At 64.1% G+C, this 23502-nt stretch overlaps 4 protein-coding genes across 4 annotated transcripts; all 4 read left to right on the top strand.

Moving 5' to 3' along the window:
* Positions 1-68: 68 nt before the first annotated feature.
* RSKR (ribosomal protein S6 kinase related) lies at positions 69-3697 on the top strand. The gene is made up of 12 exons (XM_027726779.2): positions 69-119; positions 207-416; positions 1088-1171; positions 1247-1315; positions 1488-1557; positions 2242-2349; positions 2523-2563; positions 2660-2687; positions 2772-2861; positions 2932-3020; positions 3094-3204; positions 3285-3697. Exons 1-12 carry the CDS (start codon positions 69-71, stop codon positions 3504-3506), a joined length of 1173 nt encoding a protein of 390 aa, XP_027582580.1. The 3' UTR covers positions 3507-3697.
* Positions 3698-4011: 314 nt separating this feature from the next.
* On the top strand, positions 4012-12878 carry SPAG5 (sperm associated antigen 5). Its single transcript, XM_027726790.2, has 24 exons — positions 4012-4197; positions 4377-4478; positions 5043-6628; positions 6711-6903; positions 7244-7363; positions 7495-7587; positions 7704-7838; positions 8137-8256; positions 8511-8603; positions 8745-8879; positions 8979-9072; positions 9157-9250; positions 9336-9417; positions 9840-9973; positions 10285-10450; positions 10584-10758; positions 10869-10940; positions 11084-11207; positions 11483-11594; positions 11807-11887; positions 11973-12116; positions 12264-12338; positions 12524-12604; positions 12697-12878. The coding sequence occupies exons 1-24, from the start codon at positions 4174-4176 to the stop codon at positions 12814-12816; spliced, it is 4155 nt and encodes a 1384-aa protein (XP_027582591.2). The 5' UTR covers positions 4012-4173; the 3' UTR covers positions 12817-12878.
* Positions 12879-14837: 1959 nt separating this feature from the next.
* On the top strand, positions 14838-18813 carry ALDOC (aldolase, fructose-bisphosphate C). The gene is made up of 9 exons (XM_027726772.2): positions 14838-14937; positions 15855-15977; positions 16060-16271; positions 16364-16418; positions 16513-16673; positions 17182-17265; positions 17349-17523; positions 17607-17806; positions 18302-18813. Exons 2-9 carry the CDS (start codon positions 15866-15868, stop codon positions 18395-18397), a joined length of 1095 nt encoding a protein of 364 aa, XP_027582573.1. The 5' UTR covers positions 14838-14937; positions 15855-15865; the 3' UTR covers positions 18398-18813.
* A 491-nt stretch (positions 18814-19304) lies between these two features.
* PIGS (phosphatidylinositol glycan anchor biosynthesis class S) lies at positions 19305-23406 on the top strand. Its single transcript, XM_027726771.2, has 12 exons — positions 19305-19366; positions 19478-19617; positions 19693-19804; positions 20275-20364; positions 20497-20588; positions 20689-20887; positions 21168-21310; positions 21412-21526; positions 21774-21919; positions 22038-22138; positions 22497-22707; positions 22806-23406. Exons 1-12 carry the CDS (start codon positions 19333-19335, stop codon positions 23079-23081), a joined length of 1659 nt encoding a protein of 552 aa, XP_027582572.1. The 5' UTR covers positions 19305-19332; the 3' UTR covers positions 23082-23406.
* The last annotated feature ends 96 nt before the right edge of the window (positions 23407-23502 follow it).

The following is a 23502-nucleotide window of genomic DNA, read 5'->3' as shown; positions in this document are numbered from 1 at the left end:
GGCGGCGGGGTTATGTAAGGCGGCGATTACCGGGGACCGGGCCCGGGGCGCGGCCGGGCGGCGCCGCGATGGGAGCAACGAGCAGCGGCCCCGGCCCGGCCCCGGCGCGGCCCCCCCAGGTGCGTGCGGCGGCATCATCCCGGGGGATCCCCCCGGGCATCCCCCGCCCCGGGATCCCCTGGGTGACGCTGTCCCCGGTTCCGCAGGGCCGCGCCGTGGGGTCGTGGGTGCGGGCGCTGCTGAGCCGCGCCGGGTCGATGCCGGTATCGGTACCGGTACCGGTACCGGGGCTCGCCCTGGCCCCGCGGGGCCCCGCCGAGGAGCCGCCTCTGCCCGGGTGGCCGCTGCCGCAGCTCGTCTCGTTGTTCCTGCCGGAGTTCCCTGTCCGCCCCTCCGCCCGCCAGCAGCAGCTCAAGGTGCCGTCCCGGGGCCCCCACCCTCCGAACGGGGTCCCGGTGCATCCGAACGGGGTCCCCGAACGTCCTCCTGGGGCGCCCGCGCATCCCGCATCCTTCCCCGGCAGCCCCGGGCGCCCTAACGGGTCCCCTCGCACCCTGTACTGGGATTCCTGCTCGTCCTATCGGGGTTCCTGCACGTCCTACCGGGGTTCCCCAGCGCCCCGAGCATCCTCCTGCGCCGTCCGTGTATTCCGTGCCACCATCCCGGCACCGCCGACCGCCTTACCGAGCTCTCCCCGCACGCTGTACGGGTCCCTGTGCATCCTTAGCGGCGTCCCCGGCCGTCCTGCCGGGTCCCCTTCTACCCTCGCCACGTCCTCGTGCCCCGTGTCGAGTCTCTCTGTGTTCCACCGGGGTTCCTCTGCACCCCATCCGGATACCGCGTGTAGTACCGGGGTTCTGTGCATTCTGTCAACATCCACCACTGTCCCGGTCCTCCGTGTCCCTGTGCCCCACGCTGGGTCCCCATGTATCCCGCTAGGGTCCCTATTGGGTCCTCCAGGTCCCCATGTGTCCCCACCGTGCTCTGTGCCCACATCCTCCCCCCTCGCACCACCCCCTTCCTAAGCACCCCAAGCCCATCTCCATGGAGTGCTCAGACCCCGTTCCTTCCCCCCTCTCCCCCCCAGATCCTGGGCTTTGTGGCCAAAGGCTCCTTCGGGACCATCCTCAAAGTGCTGGACTGTGGGAGGGAGAAGGTCTGCGCTGTGAAGGTGGGTGCTGCCCCCGGGGCCCATGGGGTGCCCTCAGCTGCCCATCCCCCTCTGACAGCCCCTCACGCCCCCCAGGTCGTGCCCAAAGTGGAGGTGCTGCGCCGTGACACCCTCAAGCAGTGCAAGGAAGAAGTCAGCATACAGGTTAAGGGGGGATCCAGGAGGGACCTCAGTCTGTGGAGGGGTTCAGGGTGGCCATGGGGACATGAGGAGGCTGGGGGGGGGTGCGGATGGAAGGTGGCAGAAGCGGAGTCCCCGATCCCCCCTTGGCCCCCCACCCCGGGGGCCGCTCACCCTCTCTGCTTTGTATCCCCAGAGACAGGTCAGGCACCCGTTTGTCCACGGGTTGGGGGACAGCTGGCAGGGCCAGCGCCACCTCTTCATCAGTGAGTGACCATCTGCCTGCGGGCTCGCCCCGGCCCCCCCTGCCCGTGCACGTGTCCCTGCCGCCCGCACACGTGTCCCCGCACACGCACGCGCTCCCCCCGCGCAGCCGCTGCCCCGCGCTTGGCTGCCGGCTCCCATCTCCCACCCCGCACCCACCACACGCACAGGGATGGGGGGATAGGGATGGAAACAAGCCAAACAAGCCACAGCAGCGCAGGGACTGGTGTGGGCGTGAACAAAGCACGCCAGCCCTAGTGCCTCCATGGCCCCGGTGGCCCTGGTGGCTGTGCCACCTCAGTCCCTGCAGTTTGCATGTTGCCAGTGCCTGTGTGACCCCAAGGAACATGTCACTTTGGTACCTGTGTGGCCACAGTGCTGCCCATGTGGCTCTGGAGCCCATGTCACCATGGGACACGGCCCCAGTACTCACATGCTCCCATGTTACCTTAGTCATGCCTTTGTCACCTTAGCGTCCATATTGCCCTGGTGCTTGTGCCACCTTGCTGCCCTTATAACCCCAGCGCTTCCATCACCTCGGTGCACGGCCATGGTGCCCGTGTCACCTGGGTGCATGGCCACAGTTACCTCTGTGGAGTCCTGTGCCCATGCCACCGCGGTGTCCCTTATGCCTGCCTGGCCCCATGGTACAGCCCGTTGGTAAGGCATGTCCCCTGTCCCGGCAGTGTGCACCTACTGCAGCACTGGGGACCTGCACGCGCTCTGGCGCGCCGCCGGCTGCTTCGCCGAGGCCACCGTCCGCCTGTTCGCTGCCGAACTGGTGCTGGTGCTGGGTGAGTGACCTGCCATGCCGGGGGCAGCCACAACTGTCCCCACCAATGGGGTCCCGCAGGTAGGGTCAGCCATCCCCTAGCGTGGGCAGCTGCCTGCCGGGTGCACTGGGGGTGGCAATGGGTACCGTGCTGGGAGGGGTCATGTGGCACTGATGGCTCTGTCTTCTCCCCAGTGTACCTCCACGACCTGGGCATCATGCACAGAGATGTGAAGGTGGGTGTCAGCAGTGCTGGGGGGCTGGAGGATGGGGTGGGGGGGTTTCTGAACCCCTGGTATGGAGAAGCCACCTCAGTGCCTCTCTCATTTCAGATGGAGAACATCCTCCTGGATGAGAGAGGTAAGAGACTGGTGGCACCGCCTTGGGGACATCCCATCCAGGGGGACACCCTCTCCATGGGGACAACTTCTCCTGCCCCTGCAGGGCACCTCAAGCTCACAGACTTTGGCCTCTCCCGGTACCTGCAGTGGGGCGAGCGAGCCCACACAATCTGTGGCACCCTGCAGTACATGGGTAAGGGGGCAGAGGGGGGCTACGGTGGGGGGCACGGCCCCCCCAGGTGCTTACCCACTCATCCCCACAGCCCCAGAGGTGCTGAGCGGGGGGCCCTACAGCCACGCAGCCGACTGGTGGTCCCTGGGAGTCCTGCTCTTCGCCCTGGCCAGCGGGGAGGTGAGGACCACAGTGTGGTGGGGGAATCAGGGACACCCCAGGGAGAGCCAGAATTCATTCCATGCCCCCTCAGTTCCCTGTGGCACCGGCGGGGGACCATGTGGCCATGCTGGAACGTGTCAAACAGAGCAGCTATGAGAGCCCACCTGCATTCAGCCCTGAGCTGGCCCGGCTGCTTGCCGAGGTAACCTTCCTGCCTTGATTTTGGGGCTCCCTTCGGATGCTGGGACCCCCACCACTCACTGTCCTCCCTCTGTTCCTCAGTTGCTGTGCCACAACCCCCTGTACCGCCTGCGCTACCTCCACCACTTCCAGGGCCACCCGTTCTTCCGTGGAGTGGCCTTCGACGCTGACCTGCTGCAGAAGGACCCGGTGGTGGTGGCAGTGGCCCCGCAACCCCGCGAGCAGTCCCCGCCCGACCCCGCCACCTTCGCCGACTTTGACTACGACCTCGCCGCCTCCCCGGACCGGCCCTGGCCTGGCTGAGCCACCATGGCTGGGACCCTCGGCATCGCTCAGGGACATCCCCCCACCCCGGCAGCGGGTCGGACCCTGCTGGGCCGGGTCCCCCACGGGCTACCTGGGTACCCCCAACCTCACCCCCGGGTACCTCAACTCTGTACCTCTCCCCGCGGGAGCAATAAACCCGAGAGCCGCGGGCACTGCTGAAGGTGCTGCCCTGACTCCTGCGGGACGTCCGGGGGGAAAGTGCGACCACCGCGGCGGGTCGCGGGACTGGAGCCCCGATCCCTCGGGTCGGGGTTGGGGCAGATCTGGAGGGGGGCGTGTAAGGCTGGTTCCCCAGGGGCGGGCGCTGGGGGAGCCCCAGGGTCGGGAAGGAGCTGGGTCCGTGCCCCCCTCCGTCTGTCCGTCTGTCCGCGCCTGGGGCCGCGCAGGGCGATGGGGGGCGGGGCTTCCCGGGAGTGGGCGCGGCTTCCGCGCAGGCCCCGCCCCCGCGGTGACGCGCGCGCGGCGCAGTCAATCAGAGGCACCTCTGGTTTTCAAACCGGCGGCGCGCGGGCGGCGGGGCCGGGCCGAGAACCGGCACACGAGACCACCCGGGCGGGGCACACACCGACACCGAGAGCGGGCCCGAGAGCGAGAGTGAGGGCGAGACCGAGAGCGTGAGCAGGGCCGGCACCGTTCCCGGGCCATGCAGGCCGCCAAGACTCCCGCCGTGAGTGCGGGCCGGGGCTGGCGGGCGGTTTGGATGATCCAGCGGGGCGGGGAGGGGCGAGGGGGCGGTGGCGGTTTCAGGGCGGCCCGGAGCGCTCCCGGTATCTCTGTGTGTGTGTGTGCGTGTGGAGGCGGCGGCACTGCCCGTGCTGCTGCCGGTGACCCCCGATGTCCGCCCAGGCGCAGAAGCGGCCCCCGCGCATCGCGCTGCAGGAGCTGCAGCTGCAACCGAGCGCCGACCGAACCGGGCTGACCCCGCTGTTCCACCGGCTGCGGCTCAAGGTCGGTGTGCGGCGGGTAACGAACGGGTAACGGGGAGGGCTGCTGGGGTGCACTGGAACTGGGGACACTGCGCGGGCGTATGAAGTGAGATAACGCGCAGGTACCCTCGAAATGCCAGGCAGTGGAAGGATTGTAGGAAAAATTATTGCCGAAGTCGAGAACGCTAGACTTAAAAGAACATTAACCTTATCGGCGTTTCAAACACCGGGCCCTGGGAAAAGGCACTCCCCCCCCCGTTTTTCTCAGGGCTTTTATCATCCCTGCCTGCCCCCTGCTCTGTGGGGGCCTTAGACATGTCTGTAGAACTTATCTTTTCTCATACTAGGGACCTTTTCTCTGGAATGGAGGAGGAGAAAACATTAAAACTGCCTGTGGGGAAAGATCCCTCTTCTAGGCAGGAAAGGTTTCTTAAGTGAAAACTCTAGTCTTGTTAAATCTTTCGGAAGGGTCTTCTACCCTTACAGGGCAGTGGAGTGGGGGGAAATGGGGAGGCTGGGGAAACGGCTGCTGGGTGCAGGGGGGAACGGCTGCCCTGACATCCCCTTCCCCCCAAATGTCCTGTAGGACCATGACTGTGCCACCCCAGTGTCCCGTGCCTGGGGCCCCTGCAGCAGAGTCACCAAGGTGCCTTGCACTCCTGGACCCCTGCGAAGTGCTGCCCTGCTCCCCCCCAGCAGCACCACCTCAATGCCTTGCACCCCAGGGCCCCAGAACAGCACCACTTTGGAGCCCTCCAGGACTTCTACCCTGGGCCCCCACAGCTCGGAGTTCCCCAGGACTCCCACCCTTAAGCCTGGTGCCTCTGAGGCCCCCAGCAATCCTGCCCTTATGCCTGGTGTCTTGGAGCCCACCAGCGGCACCAGCCCAGAGGCCCCTGGCAGTCCTATTCCAAAGGTCAGCACCCCAAAGCACCCTGACAACACTGTGCCAGCACCTCTGTGCAGCCTGGTCCAGAGGCTCAGCAACACGGAGCCCTCCAGCATCACTGTGCCAGCCTCCATGTGCAGCTCCATCCCAGTCCCCAGCACCCTAGAGCCCTCTGGAAACACTGTGCCAGCTCCCCCGTGCAACTCCATCCCTGTGCCCAGCACCCTGGAGTCCTCTGGAAAGGCTTTGCCAGATCCCCTGTGCAACTCCATCCCTGTGCCCAGCACCCTGGAGTCCTCTGGAAAGGCTGTGCCAGCTCCCCTGTGCAACTCCAGTCCTGTGGCCAGCACTCCTAAGTCCCCTGGCAGTGCCATAAAAGCTCCCCTGTGCAGCTCCATCATAGGACCCTGCACCCCAGGGCCTCCTGGCACCAGCTCCACCCCACAGAATGTTTCTTTCCATGGGTGGCAAGTGGCACCCCCAGACTTTTCCTGCAGCCCTGTGGCCTCTGAGTCCCCATCTGGAGATAAGAGTGCTGGTCCTCTGCCTTGCCAAGGCACCCCTGAGGGAGCCGAGTCCCCCGCCCCTGCCCCTCCAGAGCAGAGCCCACCTGGACTTGCTTCCATCGGGACAAGTGTGTTGGAGCCTGCTGGGTCAGAGGCAACCATCGCCCCTGTCACCTCTCCTGAGTCGGCCCCAGGTGCTGTGTCCTGGATGTTACCACTGGAGTGGCTGGAGAAGACCCTCAATGTCCCATCCCTGATGGAATCCCTGCAGCACAGCCTGCCCCTCCACATGCCACGGCAAGATGCCAACTGCAGTGTCACCCCTGTGTCCACCACAGTCACGGGCACCAGCAAGACCCCAGTGGCTAGCGTGGATGCTGGCACCAGCATGACCCCTGTGTCCACCGCGGTCACTGGCACCAGCACGACCCCTGTGGCCAGCGTGGTGCCTGGCACCAGCACGACCCCTGTGGCCAGCGTGGTGCCTGGCACCAGCACGACCCCTGTGGCCAGCGTCGTGGCTGGCACCAGCACGACCCCTGTGGCCAGCGTCGTGGCTGGCACCAGCACGACCCCTGTGGCCAGCGTCGTGGCTGGCACCAGCACGACCCCTGTGGCCAGCGTCGTGGCTGGCACCAGCACGACCCCTGTGGCCAGCGTCGTGGCTGGCACCTTCGTGACCATCCAGGACCTGTGGGAAAGGAGCATAAACAGATCTGGGGGAGGCCTGCTCTGTGCTAAGGACAGTGCTACGGAAACAGACTCCTTGCTCTGGCGGTAAGTATGAGGACATACCCCCCTGGCTGGGGCTGTGGCACCTGTGGGCTGTCCCTGCCCTAAGCACTCTCTCTGTCCCCAGCTGTCCCCCAGAGGAGATGAAGACCCTGCCACGAGCAGAGCTGGAGGGGCGGCTGGAGAGCACCCTCATCATCATCGAAGCCCTGGCGCTCCAGCTGCGTGGCTTGCAGGGGAGCCAGCGGCTGCTGCCTGGTGTGGGGCCGGCTGAGCAGAGGGACGCGATCACACAGACGGACATCACCCGCCCTGAAGGGGTAAGAGTCCTCTCCGAGGTGATGCCACCCCGTTCCCCGCAGCCTCGGTGCCGTGACAGTGCCCATGTGCCGCTGGCGAGACGGTGACCCCGGCTGGGCTTCAGACCAGTGGAGTGGAAGTAAAGCAGGGCTGCTGCAGCACAGCATCACATGGCCGGTTGCTGCATTATCACACCCGGATCAACCCGCTGAGTTTGCTGGATTTGAACCCTTGTGGGGGGAAACATCCCTGGCACATGCAGAGGGAGGATGGAAGATGTCATGGCTGACCAGCTCTTGCTGGACCCAGGGTAGAGTGGGGCTGGTGCTAAGCCCTCTCTGCTCTGCTGAATGCCCTTAGGAGGAGGAGATTTACCACCACCTCTACCTTGAGCAGTGGAAGAAAACAGCAGCCCTGCAGCGGCAGCGGGGAGCAGAGCAGGATCTGCAGCAGGAGCTGGAGCTGGCTGCCAAGAACGTGGTGTGTCTCACTGGCTGCATGCAATGAGTGTGCTGGGCCTCAGCTGGGCAGGGCACACGTATGTGCCTGGCGCTGTCTGCGCCAGCTACAGGAGTGCTGCTGGAACTCCAGTGTCCTTGTCCCTTCCCTAGACCGGCTGGAGGAGCCAGTGCCTCCTGTTCCGGGGCCTCGTGGATGCCGCCTTTCAGAGATTGCAGGATGAGAAGGGAGCCCTCACACAGGAGGTGAGCCCTGACGCGTCAGTCTGGTTCCCCTTTCCCTTGGGTTTTGGGAGATGCTGGCGCTGCCAGCACCCACGGCAGCTGTCCCCAGTGTCTCACAGTGCTGTCTCCTCCTGTAGCGGGAGCAGGTGAGGGCCCTGGTGTCCCGGTGCAAGGCCGTGCTGGAAAGAGTGCCCAGCAAGCTGAAGAGCTGCCTGGAGGAGCGGGATGTCATGAGGCAGCGAGCAGATGAGGCCCTACGAGCCAAGGAGGAGGTAAAGGGGGAGCTGTTGGGAGCAGTCTCTCCTGTGTTCATGCCTTGGCTAAGGCATCCTGTGTCTCTGCCCCTCTCTGGGGGGTGAGGGTCTCCTGGCATCCCAAGGGAAAAACCCATTATGGAAGGCCAAGGGTGCTGTGGCTGCGTGGGGAGATGTAGCTCTCTGGATGGGTTTTTGGTGCGGTCTGTGTCTCGCTGGGAGCAGGAATCCTAGGCTGGCACAACATGCAGAGATGGCTCCCGGGAGTTGCCCCTCATGCAGCAGCATGCCTGGGACAGCATCCTCTCCTTTGCAGGGCTATCGCTTCCTGGAGGCCTTCCGCGCCCACGCCAGTGCCCAGATCAGTGCCCGTGACCAGAGCTTGGCCTCCCAGAGAGAGCTGTGCACCCTGCTGGCAGAGGCCGTCGACCTGCAGGTACTGAGTGGGGTGGTACCCCCAGCTGCCCCCTACCTGGGTGATCGGGGGCTGGAAGGGCATCCCCAGGTCCTGAGCTTGGATGATGCTCTGTGATGGGCTTGGATGGGCTTGGGTGCACCAGAGGTTTCCTGGTGCTGCTGCTGGGAAGCTACTGCAAATTTGGCCTCAGGGCTGTCACTTGCCTTCCCACGTGGCCATTAAATGTTGCTTCTCCACCATGGCACCTCTGACTCATCTCTCCTACCCCACAGAAATCCCTGTCTGCCGAGGCTCAGGCTTTCCGGAAAATCAGAGATGTCACCTTTGAAAATCTGCAGAAGGAAAGGAAAGCCATGAATGTGGAGGTGAGGGGTGTCCCGGGGGGGCTCAGCCTCTTGCTGCCCTGACAGTGCTCTGTGCCATGAGCAGCCCAACTGCAGACCTGTCCCTGGTCACACAGCAGGGCAGTGCCATGCTGAGCTGCCTGGTGCTGTCTCCCTTCCCAGCGGGAGCAGGTGAGGGCCCTGATGTCCCGGTGCAAGGCCGTGCTGGAGCGTGTGCCCAGCAAGCTGCAGAGCTGCCTGGAGGAGCGGGATGCCAAGAGGCAGCGAGCAGACGAAGCTCTTCAAGCCAAGGAGGAGGTAGGGAGGTGCCTGGTGCTGAGTGATGTCCAAGGCACAGGGTGATTTGGGGCACCCCATGGGGAAGAACAGCCTAAAACAAGCACTGTGCCCCCACAGGTGTCCCACCAGCTGCAGGAGACCTCGATGGCCCTGCAGAACGCGGAGGCTCAGCTGGAGCAGCTGACGGTGGCCAACTCACGCCTTGCAACAGGTAGGGGTGGGTAACATGGGGGTTGGTAGCTGCCCCATCCCCACTGCCCCTGTCCTTCTGCACTGACGGCTCTGTCCCTTGCAGACCTGAGCTCCGCGATGACAAATCATGCCAGTGTGGAGCAGGAGCGGGATGCACTGCAGCAGGATAACAAGAAGCAGCAAGAGAAGATGGACGAGTGGGTTTGAGCCCTGGGTCCTGAGCCCCTTCTCACCCCTTGCCCCCAAAATGCAGCACCCCCTGACTCCATCCCCTCCCCATAGGCTGGCACAGGAGAACAAGACCCTGAAGGGGAGGTGTGATGAGCTGTGCCAGGAGCTGCTGGAGGCCACGGAGTGGCGGGAGGTAGGAGCTGCCTGACCCTGCCCGCACTGTTAAGTGCTGCTGGCCCCCATGATGGCCTCTCCAGAATGCTGGCAACCGGCCAGGAGCGGGATTAGCCCTCCTGCAGAGGGGGGATGAGCCCTCGAGGGCGGGTTGACATCCCGCACGTAGCACAGCTTTTCATCCTGCCCAACGGGTGATTCCCCAGGAGGGGGCTGGGCAGCTCTTGGAGATAATTTTCCCCTGCAGGCATGGAGCCATCTCTCAGCCTGTCCTATGTCCCTAGTAAACTGCTGGTTTCCAGGAGTTATCTGCTGGGATAAAGCTGCCCTTGATTGGAAACAGCACACTGAGGCAGGGGAGGGTCTGTGCTGGGGGTCCCAATGGGCCCCCCTGGGTCTCCCTTTGGCTGCTCATGGCCATGTCCCTCCACTCTCTTGCAGTTCCTTGATCAGGAGAACAACATGTCCCGCATGCAGCTGCTGGAGGTGGAGGCCAGGCTGAACTCCACACAGGCCACTCTGCAGGAGCGTACCCTGCAGCACGAGAAGCTGATGGATTCCCACCAACGCCTGCGGTACTGCCCCACTCACCACCTCCACTTGAACCCCTCTATTTTTAGGAAATCAAGCCCTTCCTGGGGGCTGGGGGGGAGACAGAGGCGACCATGGCTATGGTCATTTCTGCCCCAGCCAAGTGTGGTTGTCCAGGTGGGTGGGAGACACTTGGAGAAGCCCAGCAGAGACCCCATCTTGGGGTAAGCTTCCCAAATCTGTAGGATTTGCACCATTGCTGGTTCATGGTGAGAGGCTGGCATGGGAAATGTCCCCATCCCACATCAAGGAGGGGGAATATGCTGCTCCTGCTGAGGCTGATGCCATCCCATAGGGAAGAGCAAGCTGCCCTGAGCAAGGAGGTAGAGAGCACCAAGGCCGAGCTCCTCAATGTGCAGATGAAGAGGAGCAAAGTTTCCTGGTGCTCCAAGGACATTGCAGAGTGCCACACGCGGCTGCAGGAGCTTGCTGACTGCCTCAAGGCTGCTCTAGAAGAGCAGGTAGGAGCCTTGTGCTGGGGACAAAGGGCAGTCACACACCCGTGCCTCTCCATGGCGTAGCTTCCAGACCCCTGTGCTTGCTGGGGCAGTCACAAGCTGCACTCTGGTGCTGTGCTCTCCTTCCCCTCTGAAGGATAACGATGATGCCCCATCGAGAAGCAAAGCCTGGACCCCGGCAGGGCGGGCCACAGGCTGGCAGACACCCCGGCGTGCCTGGACTCCTGCCTTCCGCACGCCAGCACACCGCACCCCACACTGCACCGGCAGCTCCTTTGTGGGCAGCGTCCTGAAAGCCATGTCAGGGAAAGGTGAGCTGGCACCCCCTGCCTGGGCTTTGGGGCATGAGGATGGGGATGGCTCCCTCCCGTGCTGGGGAATGTGCAGGGCTGGGCACAGCCTCTGTTCTCTCCTCTCGCAGATGCCAATGAAGCCACCAGAGGTGGGAGTGCTGTTACCAAGGACAAACTCACATCCACACCAAAGCCAGAAGGTATTGGGGCTGTCACTGTGCCCTGGACCCTGCTGCAAAACTGCAGTGCTGCTGCACAGAGTGATGAGCAGGGATGCCTTCCTCTGTGTCCCCTGTGGCTGATGTCCCTCTGTGCCACTCACGAGGTTCTTCCCTGCCTCCAGATCCTGAGGAGAGTCTGCTGGAGAGCGTGAAAGAGCTGAAAGCTGTGGTCTCCAACCTTGCCATGCTGAGCTTCCGCATCCAAGAGCTGGAGCAGAGCGAGTTCAAGGCACTGCAGATGGAGATGTGAGTTCAGCAGGGGCTCACATCAAAGGCCAGACAGGGGCATCACTCTCCTGGGCGTGGCTTCTCCTGCAGGCAGCCTGCCTGTGTCTGCCTCTTGCCCCAGCTCTGGATTAGACCTCTCGTGCCATGGCTAGATGGGCTTTTTCCAGCTGGCTGGGTTTGGACAGTTGTCTTCTCACACCATGGGGCTGATGGGATGCCCAGAAAGAGGTTTGGTACCTGGTGCTGTGCTCCGCTGTGATCCCCAGCCGCTCACCACCACTGTCCTCTCCCAGTTCCAACTTGCAGCTCCGTCTGGAGACGGTGACAGAGGAGAACCAGGAGAAGATGGATGTCCAGGCTGCCACCATTGCCAAGCTGAACAAGGCACTGAGGACCAAGATCGAGGTGAGCTGTGCCAGAAGTGGGCCAGCGCTCACCCCAGGGCGGAGCCGAACTGGGACGGGCGCTGATCTAGGACACGGAGAAATCTGGTGATGCCCCATGGGTGCTCCTGGCTCGTCTGACCTTCTTGAACACGAGAAAACCCTCTTCCCCACAGGCTGCTGGGGGTGTCCAGGGCCGGGCACTGCCTGACACTGCTTCTTCCTCCCTTGCAGAGTGAGAAGGAGCTGCAGGACGTGGTGAAACAGCAGGAAGAGAAGATGTTGAAACTCATCGACAAGAGTGGGGAAGTCACGGTGTGTGATGAGGACACAGCTGGGCTGCACGCTGGGGGGGCTGCTGGTCCCAGGACCCCTCTCAGCAACTCCTCTCCCCCCACAGATGCTGAAGGAAGAGGTCTCCCAGCTGAAGCGCTCGCTCCAGCGTGCAGAGACAGAGGCCAAGGTGCTGTGGGAGGAGATGCGGGACAAGGAGCCCAAGGTGGACACTGCCCACGTCCAGGACCGGGTCTGGCTACGGCAGGAGGTGAGGCCAGGGGGCTGCTGAGGACTCCTCGTGTCACCAACCCCGCCCTGGACAAGAAGAGCTCTCCAAACCTTGCTCCCTGCAACACCCCCCTATCCCAGGGCTCTTTCCCCACAGTGATCTCAGCAGTGCTCACTCCTTTTGCAGGTGGATAAACTACGGCTGCTGCTCCTGGAAAAACGGGATGAGAAACGGCTGCTCTATGACAAGTGCCTGGCACAGGTATGGAGAGCCCCAAGGGGCTGCCTTGGTGCCAGTCATAGAATCAGAATGGTTTGTGTTGGAAGGGACCTTTTAAAGATCATTTAGTTCCAACCCCCCTGACATGGGCAGGGCTCCCCTCTCCCTTTTGGGCTCATCCCTGCCCAGGTTTGGAGCAGGCTCCTGACAGGCATCTCCCACTGCAGGAAGCGATGCTCCGTGATGTCCAGAAAGAGCACATGAAAGAGCTGAGGACCCAGGAGGAGATGAAGGAGAAGATGAAAGAGGTGAGGTTTATGGTTCATTGCTCACCCTTATTGTGACTGCAGTAAAACCATCTCCCATCCCAAACACTCACTAATGCTTCTGCTGTCCCCAGGTCCTGTCAGCCGTCCCTGAGGTGGCGGTGGTCTGCCAGGAGTTCCACAGCCTGCTGCGGTACCTGGGCCTGAAGCCAGACAGCAAGGAAGCTGCTGAGCCACTGCCCCAAGACCCCTAGCCTGAAACCTTTCTGTTCCTAATGTTATAATTGTTTATTGAATAAAGTTTTGTTGGCGTTTACCCTTCCTGGTGCGTGGATTCAGGAAGCTCCTGGTGCTCTGGGTGGGGACAAATTGTCCAGCCTGTGCCGGCTGCTCCTGTTCCGTCACGGGGCCGTGGGCACAGCTCCTTGCCACCCCAGGGCCTCTCCTTCTTGGCAGGGGCCACATCCCCCGCTGCCAGTGCTTGCTCTCAATGAGGCTTGCATTCCCCAGGCTCCCACCCTGCGGCCTCGGCAGCAGCCGGACTGTCCGGGCTGAGCCAGCTTCCCTCCCCGGCTCCCCCCTCCTCCTCCTGCCCTAGATTCCCTCTGCAACCCCCCTCCTCCTTCCCCCTCCACTGGGATCATCTGGATCCTTCACACCCCCATCGTGGGGTTGTGGGCACATGCCTGTCGTGTCAGGATGGTTCTAGAGGCTGGATCCTGCTCCTCATGCCGGGGCTGTGGGCACATGCCTGTTGCACAGGGACGTTTCCCCTGCCCAGCATGATTCCAGCAGGCAGCATCCCATGGCTCAGCCAGTGCTGGGAGCTCTGCCAGCTCCTGCTCCCAACCCCCCCCTTGGCCCCCGCTGCTGCATGGAGGGGGGCTCCCTTTAGGGGCTCCCCTGCTCCCAGCACAGCTCCAACCTCACCTCCCTCCTTCCCTGCTAGGGCAGCTCCTGCGGGATCCCCATCCCGGTGTTCCCGACCCCAAGGATGCTCCCCACCACCGTGGGGACCACATGGCACCTCCCTCCCCTGCGATGGCCCAAAATAGCAGCACTCAAACAAGTGCTCTGGTTTTTAATGGCCTGTTTCTCCTACCCAAGGGGGGGGAATCACCTTCCCCTGCCCTCTGCCACAGCCCTGGTGCTCTGTGCGAGGCAGGGACTGTGATACCCTCGGTACTGGCACCCTGATTTCCCCAGGGAATGGAGGTGTTTTCCCTGGGAAATGGAGGTGTTTGGGACCATGCCTCTGCTTCCCGGGTGTGTGGGTGGTGGCCCTTGGGGAAGCAGCACTCGCTTCTCCCTGGCATCACCTCCCTCCCTGCTCTGGCTGTGACCCTGCTGGCTGTGGGGATGGCGTGTATGGCCCCCCAAGATGAGAGGCTGGCAGTGGGGGCTCCCGGCTCTGTGATGCAGGGAGAAATGTGCTCCTTTCCCTGGATTAGGGCCACGCGGGGCGGCTGAGCCCTCCTTTTACGGCGGGATTCAGCACAGCGGGGCCCTGGCAGCTGTCCCCGTGGGGTGAGTGGGGACACTGGTATTGTCCCTGTGCTGGTTCCAGCCGGTTGTTTAGGGGGGCTGGTCTCCAGTGAGTGCCCCCACCCTGTCCTGGGGGCTCTGGGGCTCAGCACTGCTGGGGCTTGGCCCCTGGTTGCAGAGGTGACCCAGCCGGGGTGTCTGGAGCATTAACAGTGGGGTGGCACAGTGACCCCAGCCTGGGGGTGGCACGGGGGGTCCCTAGCCCAGAGGTGATGAGAGGAAGGTCTCTGTTCTGAGCTGGTAGTGGAAATAGGGGGGCACAGTGGTTTCCCCAGCCTGGGGATGGCACAGGAGGTCACTGCCCCTAGCTGGCAGTGGCACGAGGGGGGCACAGTGGGTCCCCAGCAGTAGCAAGGGGGTGGCAGATGAGGTCCTTGCCCATAACCAGGCAGGGGTCTGTGGGATAGAAGGGTCTCCAGCAGCAAGTGGTGGTGGCACAGCGGGGTGCCTGTGTGGCACAGGGGGCCCTGCCCATGGCAGGGGGTGACTCAGCTGTGTCCCCGGACTCTGAGTGTGGGGGGAGCACAGAGGGGTCCCCATCATCAGCGAGGGGCTGCAAAGGGGAGGTACAACAGGGTCCCCAGCCCGGGGTTGTCACCCTGGGGTCCCAACCAGCGCGGGGGTTGTCGCCGGCGGGGGGGGAGAGGAGGCACGACCCTGGCGGGGGGATTGTGGCCGGCGGGGGCGGGGGCGGCGGGGGGCGGGCCCGGGGGCCGGTCCTGCCCGGTGCCGCCCCGCCGGTCACGTAGCTCTGCGGCATCGCAGCCACATTTACCGGGGGGTCGGAGCTCTCAGCCCGCAGTTCGCGCCCGCCGCCGCCGCCCTACACGGTACGGGGGAGCCGGGGGGCTGGGGGGAGCTGCCCGGGGGGCTGGGGGGAGCTGCCGGGGGGCAGCCGGGGGACGCCGGCGGCGGGAGGCGGCAGCCCCGCCGAGCCTCTGGGATGTTTCCGTGCGGCATCCCGGGGGGTCGTGCAGGGCTGGGGGGCTCCAGGGCAGAGGAACCCCCGGACATGGGGGTGTTGGGGGGTCAGGGAGACCCCGGAGACTCCCCGTGCGCTGGCGGAGCTCGAGCCTCGATGGTGCCGGCCGGGGAATGCGCTGCCCCCAGGGGCATCACTGGCCCCGCGACGGCGCCAGCCTCAGTGTATCGCCATCCCTGGGGTACCCCAAACTCCGAGTACCTCCATTCCCGGCTTGTACCCCCCGGCGTCTCCCCGTTCCCTATTCCCGGGGTATTTCCGTTCTTCCGGGTTATCGTCATGCCCCGCGTAGTTCTCCGCGGGGTATCCCCGGCCCTGGGGTATCACCATCTCCGGCGTCCCCCAAGCCCCGGGGACCGCCAGACGCATGTAGTGCCTCCCTGGGGTCTCTTCTTCCCTCTTTCCCGGGGTATTTCCGGCCCCCCGGTATCCCCATCCCCGGGCTGTTTCTATCATCCGCGGGATATTCCCGGCCCCAGGGTACCCTCATCCCCATCCCCGTGCCCTCGGGGCCCTGCCCCGGTCCCCGCGGAGCTGCGCTCCCTCAAGATGGCTGGGCTGGGGGCGGGCTGGCAAGGCAGCAAAATGGCTGGGAACTGCCCGGCATCCTCCACGAATGCCCGCCACGAGGCTTACACAACACCCCTGACCGGTGGGGCGGGGGTCCCAGCCCCGTGGAGGGTCCCGGGCCCCCGCAGGAGGGGGGTACGTGTGGTTTCGGGAGCCGCCCCGGTGGTGCGTGACTCAGTCCCCGTGCGCTCGCAGCCACCGCCACCATGACGCACCAACACCCCGCGCTCACGGCCGAGCAGAAGAAGGAGCTGTCGGACATCGCGCTGCGGATCGTGGCCCCCGGGAAGGGCATCCTGGCAGCCGATGAGTCCGTAGGTCAGTTTGGGGAAAGGGGAGATCTGCCCCGCCACCCCTTTTCCCCACTCTGGAGGCTGACGAGGTTGTTGGGTGCCCTCAGGGAGCATGGCAAAGCGCCTCAACCAGATTGGAGTGGAGAACACGGAGGAGAACCGCCGGCTGTACCGCCAGATCCTCTTCAGCGCCGACAGCCGGGTGAAGAAATGCATCGGGGGGGTCATCTTCTTCCATGAGACCATGTACCAGAAGGCTGATGATGGCACCCCCTTCGTCCAGATGATCAAGGACAAGGGCATCGTTGTGGGCATCAAGGTGTGGGGGGATGTCCGGTGGGTTTGTGGGGTGCTGAGGGTGCTTGGAGGGTGCTGGCGGGGGCTCAGCACCGCCTTCCCCTCACTCCACAGGTGGACAAGGGTGTTGTGCCACTGGCTGGGACAGATGGCGAGACCACCACGCAGGGTAGGTAGAGCGGGCAGGGGCTGGGGCTGGGGCTGGGGCCGGGAGGTCTGTGGCCATGGGTTTGGGGCTGTGGGGCTGATGCACTGCCCGACAGGTCTGGATGGGCTGTGGGAGCGCTGTGCCCAGTACAAGAAGGATGGGGCTGACTTTGCCAAGTGGCGCTGCGTGCTGAAGATCAGCGAGCACACCCCCTCGGCGCTCGCCATCATGGAGAACGCCAACGTCCTGGCCCGCTACGCCAGCATCTGCCAGCAGGTCTGTGTGTGGGGCCAGGCATCGCCCCATGGGGTGGGCAGTGACCTGTAGGATGGGTATTAACCTGTGTGGGCGGGTATTGCCCCATGGAGGCGGGCACAGATCCGTGAGGCTCAGCATTGACCCTGTGCATTGATGACCCCTGGGGATCATCCCATGGGTGGGGCGGGACGTGACCCGTGCGCTAGGTAACACCTCACGTGGGTTATTGGGCATTGCCCCGTGGGGTGGTCATCACTCATGGGATCAGGCATCAGCCCATGGGGCCAGGCATTGCTCTGTGGGGCTGGGCATCACCTCACAGAAAGAGACATTGCTCCATGGGGTCAAGAATTGACCCTCCCAGGCCGGGCATCCCCCCGTGGGGCTGGGCATCGCTGGCAAGGGTTTTGGTGTTGAGCCTTGGGGGTGAGCATCGCTCCCTGGATATGGGCATTGTCCCACGCAGCCATGGGGCTGGGGGACGCCCAGCGACATCACCGTGATGGCATCTGCCTGCTGTTTGCAGAACGGCATCGTGCCCATCGTGGAGCCAGAGATCCTGCCTGATGGTGACCACGATCTCAAGCGGTGCCAGTATGTGACGGAGAAGGTGAGTGGTGGGGTGGCAGCAGGGTGGGCACCATGCTGTGCTGTGTCCTGCTGGGGGGACTCCACACTGCCCATCCTCCCCAGGTGCTGGCAGCTGTCTACAAGGCACTGAGCGATCACCATGTCTACCTGGAGGGGACCCTGCTGAAGCCCAACATGGTGACCCCCGGTCACTCCTGCCCCACCAAGTACAGCCCCGAGGAGATTGCCATGGCCACTGTCACCGCTCTGCGCCGCACTGTGCCCCCAGCCGTGCCAGGTACCAGCCCTGGGATGTGGCAGGGACCAGGAGGGGGATGGCCTGCGTCCCCCCGCCCAGTGCCATAACCCTCCTCTCTGCAGGTGTCACTTTCCTGTCTGGGGGTCAGAGTGAGGAGGAGGCTTCCATCAACCTCAATGCCATCAACACGTGCCCACTGGTGCGGCCATGGGCCCTCACCTTCTCCTACGGGCGGGCGCTGCAGGCGTCGGCGCTCAGCGCCTGGCGTGGGCAGAGGGACAACGCTGACGCCGCCACCGAGGAGTTTGTCAAGCGTGCAGAGGTGATGGGGGTGGCCCTCCTGGGAGGGGGTGCTGAGGGCTGTGTCCCCTGGGGTGGTAGGGACGCCAAGGGCTGTGCCACCATGGGGTGGTGGAGAGATAGAGGGGACTGTATCCCCCAGAATGGCGGGGACACTGAGGGCTGTGAACCCATGGAGGGGAGGATGCTGAGGACCGTGTCCCACAGGGTGATAGGACTGTGCCTCATGGGACAAGGGATGCCAAGGACCGTAGTCCCTGAGGAGGTGACACAGTACTGCCTCCACGGGGCACAGTGAGGGCTGTGTCCCCAGTAGGGGAGTGGGGGGTGCCAAGGACCAGATCAGCTGTGGGATGATGGGGGACACCAAGAGTTGTGCCCAGTGAGATGGGGGACACCAAGAGCCCTGTCCCTGTGGGAGGGGGATGCCAAAGGCTGTGACCCCAGGGACTGGGAGACCCCAAGGGCCACACCCCAAGGGGTGGGGGGAAACCACTGACATTTCCTTTCCCCGCAGGTGAATGGGCTGGCGGCGCTGGGCAAGTACGAGGGCAGCGGGGACGACTCGGGGGCCGCCGGGCAGTCCCTCTATGTGGCCAACCACGCATACTGAGCCCCGGCCGGGCACCCCGCCGGCCCCCACCCCGGCCCCGTTCCCCGCCACCGCTCACACCCCGCTTCCACCCCAGCCACCCAGGGGAGCCACCACGCGGGGAGGGGAAGGGGAGCGCGCCCCGCGGGCCGGCCCCACGCCGCCGCACCCGCGCTTGGAGTGGGGGGTCCGGGTTCCCCCGGGCCCTGCAGGGAGCCACCCGGGTGCCCCTTTGGCAGGGGGCTCCGGCCGGGCAGTGAGGGGGATTAGGGCAAGGCCGCGTGGGGGGGCAGGAGGGGAGGCCTGGGGGTGCCCCTGCCCTGCCGTAGCTTTGCAGTCCTGGTCGCCGCCGCCCTCGGGGGCGCCTGTGTTGTGTTCGCCGTGTGTGCACCCCGTGTACCAAATAGCCTAACAACGAATAAATGGTAGAGACAGCGCTGCGCCGCCTCCTTCCTCGCCGCAGGGCACCCGGGAACCACGAGCTGCCCCATTCCGGGCTGTCCAGTACCCCCGCCCGCTCCGGGCACCTCCCGCAGCCTGTTGTGCTCACTGGTGCAATGAGCTGTGCCTGGTCTCAGCCCACCCACAGCCATCGGGAGGCTCTGTGAGCTCGGCTCTGTGAGTTAGGCTGTCCCTATGGGCCACGGGGCGGATGAGGAGCCCTCGAGCAGCCCCTCTCCTCCCCAGTCCCTGTGTCCTCCCATCTCCCAGTCCCGCTGCTTGACGTTGCACCGGAGGCTCCCCCCGACCCCCGCGCACTCGGAGTGTCCCTCCGCGGCACTCGTAGAGCGTAAGGCCCGCCTCCTCAAGGCCGGGGCATGGTCTGATTGGTTTTTCTGCCCGCCCGTCTGTGCAGAGCGGCGCACTCCGCGCCTATTGGCTGCCCTGGGCATAGCGAGCGTTGAGTGGCTTGGCTGGGCGCAGGCCACGCCCCTCGGCCGGACCAGGAAGTGAAAATGGCGGCGGCGGCGATGGCGGCGGATGAAGCAGGTACTGGTGGGGTTGGCGGTCTGGCGCTCGTTCGCTCGCTGTCTCCCGGCCCCAGTCCCCCGACTCCGGTCCGCAGGGAGCCGGGCCGGTGCTGAAGTGCTGTCCCTGCAGAGCGGGCGCGGGGCCGGCGCGCCGCCCTGTCCTTCGCGGCCATCGCCGTGGTGCTGGGGCTGCCGCTGTGGTGGAGAACGACCGAGACCTACCGCGCCGCGCTGCCCTACGCGGACATCGACGGGCTGGGCCAGCAGCCGGTGAGCGCCGGGAGGGGCCGGGTCCGGTGTGAGCTCGGGGGTTCGTGGGCCCGCACTGACGCTGCCACTGTGCAGGTTCAGCTGGTCGTGCCCGTCGCCGTGGTCTTCAGCCCGGGGTCCGTGCCCGGGGACCTGCCGAGCCCGCTGCCGTTCAGGGACGTGCAGGAGATGAAGATTTCCGTGAACCGTGAGAGACACCCCCGCCCCCCCTTGGCTGTCCTTGCCCCATCTGTCCCTCCTGGGTACCCTCGTTCTTCCCCGAGGGGTCTGAGCCTACCCGTAGCTTCTCTCCCGGGCAGCCCGGAGCTCCCCAGACCCCAAACCCACGTTCACCAGCACGATTCTGCCCTGAGCCGGCAGTGCGGGGAGCAGAGGGGACAACAAGGTCTCCATTGTGCTTCAGGGAAGGGACCAGCTTCTCTCCCTGGGGATGTAGACGAGGGAGCCCTGGGAGGGTGGGATGTGCCTGGGTGATGAGGGGCTGCTCTGCTGCCTGCACTGACTAGCTGATGCCACGTGCCATGATGGGTCACCCGCTGGTGCCCAAAGGACCTTGCGGCATGTGTCCTCCTGGGGTTGCACCTTGTCCCTCTGAGCCACCTCTGAGGGGCCTGGGGACCAGGATTAGCAGATTCATTCAGCTTTATCCCCCTGTAGTGAGAACCAGCGTCACATCCCGCTATGAGATGGCCTATCGGGCCACCACGGCCCAGGAGGAGGCAGCTCTGGCTGCGGCCACTGCACGAGGTACTGGAGCAAGGGACTGGTGAGCAGAGGTGCTGAGCACCTCGTCATTGCTGAGCAAAGGGCACATTGCTGTGTCTCAGAGTGGGAATTGGAGTGAAATTCCCACCCTGCTGATGACTCTGTGTTCCCCAGAGGCTGACGCTGCTCTGCGCCCGCTGCAGGACGTCTCGATGGGCTCCCTGACCATGTACGTGGTCCCCGAAACCTCCTCTCTCCTGCCTCAGGTAGGAGGTGCTTCACCCCTCAGAGATGCCCCGGGGGGAGGGATGTGTCACAGGTGGTTGTCACAGGTGGCACTGAGGTGTTCTCCTGCCCATTCCCCAGGGCACCAGCGTCTATGTGGGGAGGCACCGCAGCGCCCTGGTGAGGGCCGAGAGGGGCCTGGCTGCCCTCCACGCCCGCCTCCGGCAGGTGACACAGGTGATGTCCTTCACGGCCACCTCCATCACCGCCGCCCTCTCGGACCGCGTGCCCGACAGCCGGCTCAGCCCCGACGCGCGGCGCTCCCTGAAATCCAGCCTGGGTACGGACCTGACCTGGGGAAAGCCCGCTTTTCCTGGGGGAGATCCCCTCTCTGCTCCACTTGTAGCATCCCTGTGTGTCTTCTGGGCTAACAGACCCTTGGGTCTTCCCTTTGCAGTGTCTCTGGGGCAGGGTTTGTGCTGTGATTGCTGTGATGGGGCACTGGTGTGTGACTCTGCATTGGGGCAGGCCAGGGAGGAGGGGTCAGATCCTGCTGCTCTGGGGAGCTCTGTGACGGTGCTGGCTGTGCTGGTGCCTCACAGGCCGTGGGTCCTTGGCAGGGTATGAGATCACCTTCAGCCTGCTGAACCCTGACCCCAAGTCCCACGCCGTGGACTGGGACATTGAGGGGGCCGTGAACCGCTACGTGAAGCCCGTCCTGGACAAACTGAGCTTGGTGGCCAACTTCTCTGTGGACTCACAGGTGAGGTCTGGGAGAGGCAGTAGGGAGAGCCCAGCCCTGGGCTCCCCGGGTGCCCTGGGACGCGCTTCTCTGCCAGCAACGTGTCCTTTGTGTGCCCGCAGATCCTGTACTATGCTGTCCTAGGAGTGACACCACGCTATGACAAGGAATCTTCCAGCTTTCTCCTGAGTGCTCACAGCCTCCCACACGTCATCAACCCCGTGGAGGCTCGCCTGGGTGAGCGCCATGCTTGTGTGGATCACTGAGATCTGCCTCATGGGACCTGGCTCTGCTGAGGGAGAGGGGACAGCTGTGCCTGTGACCTGTGCCCTTTTTCCCCGCCAGCTCTGGATGGGAGCAAGGGTGACTGAGACCTGCCAGTGTTGCAGTTCTGCTTGGGGCTGGCTGTGAAGAAGGAGCTGGGCTCTGGGCTGCTCTTGCTGTCTCTTGGCCAGGAGAGTTCTTTGACTCTGTCCCACTGCAGGCTCCAGTGCTGCCTCACTCTACCCCGTGCTGAACTTCCTGCTGTATGTGCCAGAGCGCTCCCACTCCCCCCTGTACATCCACGACAAGGACGGAGCCCCAGTGAGCACCAACGCCTTCCACAGCCCCCGCTGGGGTGGCATCATGGTACGGGACCATGGGGGTGCTGGCAGTGCTCGGACAAGGTGGTGGCTCCCCGTTCCCAGCTGGTGACCCTGCCAGCCCCGAGGCTCCAGCTGTGCCTCACTGCCATGCTCTCCTGCAGGTTTACAACGTTGAAGCCCCTGCTTCCCCCCAAGCCTCTCTCCCGCTGCACGTGGACGTGGACATGGCACGAGTGATGGAGGTTTTCCTGGCCCAGCTCCGGTGAGGATGCTCTCTTCTCTCTCTGTACCTCTCTGTGCTCTCCTGGCCCATGTGGAAATCAGTGGGGTCAGAGCAGGCTGGACCCAAGCAACTCATTTGCTTCTCACACTGTGGGCTCTGGAAGGCTGAAGGTGGCTTTTTGTGGCCTTTGAGGTGCTGGCTACTGGCCATCACTGCTCCATGGTCAGGAGTGCTGGCACATCTCCCATCTCTTAAGGTAGGAGGGTTTGCTTGTCCTGCCCCAAATCCAGGAGGCAGTTAAGCAGGATGGGTACTGAACATAGCAGGGAATAAGAGCAGGGAGCTTGTAGAAATGCAAGTTTGTGGTATGGGCTGGGACCTTCCCCTCTACTCCCAGGTTACTCTTTGGGCTGTCTCGGGAAGAGCTGCCCCCAGAGTTCCTGCTGGAAAGCCCAGGGAATGAGGGGCTGGCCGACTGGGAACTGGACCACCTGCTCTGGGCCCACACTGTGGAGAACATTGCCACTGTGTCCACCACACTGACCTCGCTGGCCCAGCTCTTGGACAAGATCGGGAACATCGTCATCAAGGATGATGTTGCCTCTGAGGTAGGGCTGGGGCACCCTGAGGTGGGCAGTGGAGTGGGCTGGGTGTCCCTGTGGTCCTCCATGGCCAGGGACTGATCCTTGGCATTATTCCCTCACAGGTGTACCGAGCAGTGGCCTCAGTGCAGACTGCTGTGGCCAAGCTGGCTGTGGGCCACCTGCACTCGGCTTTCCAGGCCAGCAAGGAGGCTGTCACCTCCTCAGAGCGGGCTTTCTTTGACCCATCTCTCCTCCATCTCCTCTACTTCCCTGACGATCAGAAATTTGCCATCTACATCCCACTCTTCCTGCCCATGGCTGTCCCCATTCTCCTGTCACTGGCCAAGATTGTCCGGGAGACCAGGCAGCGTAAGAAGGAGCCCACCAAGATGGACTGAGCCCATGGCACTAGTGCCCTGCCTTGGGGCTGTCCTCACCTCGTGGGGTGTGTTGTCACAGACTCGTGGCCCAGGAAGGTGCCTCAGAACAGTGTAAAGGCCAGGCCTGGCAGCTTGGCTTGGGTCTGCTGTGGCCAGAGTGCAGGAGTGGGAAAAGAGGCTGTTTTGGGGAGTGGGAGATGGTTTCAATTGGGGTGCCCTTCCCCAGAAAGGCAGAGAGAAGAGGGAGGGGGCTCCCTGTGTGCACCCCCAGCCCTGTACTGTGTTCAGAACAAGCTGCTGTGTAAATAAATAACCCCCTGTTGTGCAGGGGGGCTGGTGTGGGGCTTTGTGAACCTCCATGAACCATCTGGGGAGCAGGGGGATGCCTATTGCCCTGCCTTCCCCTGGCCCAGCTTTCCTGCCCCCACGAATTTCTTTG

The sequence above is a fragment of the Pipra filicauda genome, unplaced genomic scaffold (assembly GCF_003945595.2).
Source record: "Pipra filicauda isolate LSUMZ 115617 unplaced genomic scaffold, ASM394559v2 scaffold71_size5581439_pilon, whole genome shotgun sequence".
Classification (NCBI taxonomy): Eukaryota; Metazoa; Chordata; class Aves; order Passeriformes; family Pipridae; genus Pipra; species Pipra filicauda.
The sequence above is the reverse complement of the archived record's forward strand: the minus strand, read 5'-3'. Positions and strand labels throughout refer to the sequence as shown.